This window comes from Pteropus vampyrus, unplaced genomic scaffold, assembly GCF_000151845.1.
Source record: "Pteropus vampyrus isolate Shadow unplaced genomic scaffold, Pvam_2.0 Scaffold712, whole genome shotgun sequence".
In the NCBI taxonomy this organism is placed as follows: domain Eukaryota; kingdom Metazoa; phylum Chordata; class Mammalia; order Chiroptera; family Pteropodidae; genus Pteropus; species Pteropus vampyrus.
The window spans coordinates 32,341-35,219 of NW_011889493.1; the positions used below are offsets into that span (position 1 = coordinate 32,341).

Below are 2,879 nucleotides of genomic sequence, written 5' to 3' on the forward strand. Positions count from 1 at the left end.
GGGACTGCACCCCCCAGCCCCCCAACTGCTCTACCCTCAAAGACAAACAAGCGGCAGCCTTTTATCCTGTCTGGGAGAGTCGCAAACCGCCCCAGCAGCCCCTCTGTGCGTCCCTGCGACGCCTTTTAAATGCCCGTTTCCAGCACCGGGCGGAGCCCGCCTGGGTCCTGGCCGCACCTGGCTCAGGCTCAGGGACGAGGTGGGGGTGCCACGTTCCCGCCACCTTTAAGACCCGCGTGGCCTCCCCGGTGGCTCTGCCAGCAGCCTCCGTGCTGGGGTCCCGTTCTCCCGATGGCCAGGAGGCTCTTCCTGCTTCCCCAACGGGTGTCTTTCCGTCCCGTAGACAGAGAGCAGCCATGCCACGCAGCCCCACGTCCAGCGAGGACGAGATGGCCCAGAGCTTCTCCGACTACTCCATGGGCTCGGAGTCGGACAGCTCCAGGGAGGAGACCATCTACGACACCATCCGGGCCACGGCGGCGAAGCCCAGCAGCGCCCCGACGGAGGAGAGCCAAGGCCACATGCTGGTCATCCGCATCATCATCCAGGACCTGCAGCAGACGGTGAGCCCCCGCCCAGCTCGGCCGCGAGCGTGCGTGCGTGAGCCGGAGGGCGCCTCGGTCGCCTCGGCCCCGACCTGCCCTCCCCCCGGCTCCCTGCCCTGCGCCCTCCTGCTGGCTGCCAGCAGCCTCACTGCGTGCTGCTGGTGCCTCGGCCACACTGTTCAGTGAGCACCTACTGCGTGCCCGGGCGGAGGCCAGGCCCTCAGGGGAAACGCTTCGAGTGCGGTAGTGAGCCGGGCTCCGGCGCCCGCGGGCCCTGCCTCCGCCCTGCTCTGTGCCCAGTTGCAGGCGGAGCCCCCGGTCCCCTGCTGTGCCCACCTCCAGGCGTGCGAGCTGTCCGGGGTGCCCTTCCCTGCACCGCCGCGGGCCCTGCCTCCGCCCTGCTCTGTGCCCAGTCGCAGGCGGAGCCCCCGGTCCCCTGCTGTGCCCACCTCCAGGCGTGCGAGCTGTCCGGGGTGCCCTTCCCTGCACCGCCCCCTGGCCATCCCCGGGTGTCCCTCCAGGCCTGGGTCAATTCCGCGTCCTGTGTCGCCCCTGCCACACACGGGCCTGTTGCCTGTGGGTCCTTGCTGCTGGTCCGCCTGTCTCGGCAGGGCTGGGGTCATCGGCTCTGCTGCCTGTGTGGTGCTGTGCAGTGGGCGCCCTGGATAGGCCACCAAACACAAGCGAGCGAGCGTCCCCAGGTCACACCACCCCGCCCTCCTTCCCAGGGCACCTCACGACGCTCCTCCCTGAGGCCGCGTCCGCGTGCGCGTCCCTTCCCTGTTCCCGACCTTCGTCCTTCTTCACGCCCGTCTGGGCTTTCTGATGAAACGGGCAGCGGCCCAGAGCAGAAGCGAGCGCTTGCAAGTGGGACCCCCTGCCCCGGGTACCCAGGAAGGGGCTGAAGTCCACACGGCCTCCCCAGAGGCTCCTGGTTGGCGGCTGGTTCGGGGTTGTTCTGGTTCGGGGTTGTTCTGGTTCGGGGTTGTTCTGGTTCAGGGTTGTGGGTGGTTCTCGGGCGTCGCCACGATCTCGTCCTGCGGTCCTTTTCACGTTCTCGTGCTCAGTGACGTGCATGTCCGTGAGAAGCCCGGTTCCATTCTAGGCACTGGATGGGATGCCACAAATGGGAAGCGGGGGGTGTTACATGCAGTGGTCAAGGTGACGAAAGTAATCCAGGGGTGATGGGTGACAAGCTGGCAGGTGATGGATGGTAAGTGATGGGGTCATAGGTCATGGGGGATGCATGATGGACGATGGGTCATGGGTGCTGGGTGATGGACGGGTGAGTGGTGGGGATCGAGTGTGGTTGAATAACAGGGGTGACGGGTGACAGAGGCATTGGGGGGTGACCTCTGCGGGGCTGTCAGATGACTCAGCTCTGCCACCCACGGTCCTCCAGGGCCCCCGGGGTACAGGTGGAGCGTGGGAGCTTGGGAGTGGCTAGGAGGCGAGGTCTGAACTGGAGAGACAGCGGCCTCTGCAGGCCCCGGCGGGAACTTGACTTCTCCGCTGCGTGGGAATGCCGTCGGAGGGCCTCAGCCCCAGCATGGTCAGCGTCTTCATTATACACAAACATGGTCTATTTCATCTTCCGGTGTTTTCCAGATGGTATTTGCTTCTTCCCAATTAAATCGTGCAGATTTGGCAGAGAGGTGTTTGGGTTCTCTCTTATGCCAAGTGCTAAACCAGCTGCCAGGACGTGGTGACGGCCATCCAGCATGGCACACGGGAGGGAGATGGCTGTCCTGGGCCGGAAGTGCATGCGTGGCAGGTGGCTGAAGTGAAGGGGGTGGGGGCCGGGGGTCTTCCTCCAGCGGATCGGCGCCAGCGGAGCCTTGAAGGACCGAGAAGGTTTCACTCTGGGGGGCACTCACTGCGGCCTGGGGTAGGCGGTGCTTGGTGCAGCTGGGAGACGGGTCATCAGGCTGGGGGGCCGTGGAGATTGAGGGGGCGCCCATCGGGCCAGGTCTGAGCTCCAGTGCAGCCTCACCGCCCACATTCTCCCTGAGTGGGTGGCAGAGTCTGGAGCGCGCCCGGAGGCTGGGATGGGTCCAGTGACCCTGGGAGAGGCTCTCTGAAGGTTAGCGGGTCGCAGGCTGACGGCCAGGCCGAGCGGGGGCCCCTAGCCGTGGGAACTCTCTTGCCTCTGGTCCGAGTGACCTGGGGTCTGGAAGGGCAGCCCCTTCTCCCGCCCGCCTGTGGGCGGAGACTCGGGGCCACCTCCTCCTGTGCTTTTTGGTGGTCCCTGTTTCTTACGTCTCTGACCATCTTGGGCGCTGGTGAGGACCCTCCCCACTTCAGAGTCGGGTGAAAGGGAGCAGAGGTGGGGCC

The 2,879-nt window shown here is 66.0% G+C and overlaps 1 protein-coding gene across 1 annotated transcript in view; it reads left to right on the forward strand.

The window, feature by feature from the left end:
* Window positions 1–328: 328 nt before the first annotated feature.
* Window positions 329–2,879, forward strand: part of LOC111733978 (SH3 and multiple ankyrin repeat domains protein 1-like) — a 14,305-nt gene continuing 11,754 nt past the window's right edge. Inside the window, exon 1 of the mRNA XM_023526125.1 lies at window positions 329–563. Within this exon, the coding sequence (XP_023381893.1) occupies window positions 357–563 (207 nt within the window). The 5' untranslated portion in view covers window positions 329–356. The remainder of the gene's footprint in view (window positions 564–2,879) is intronic.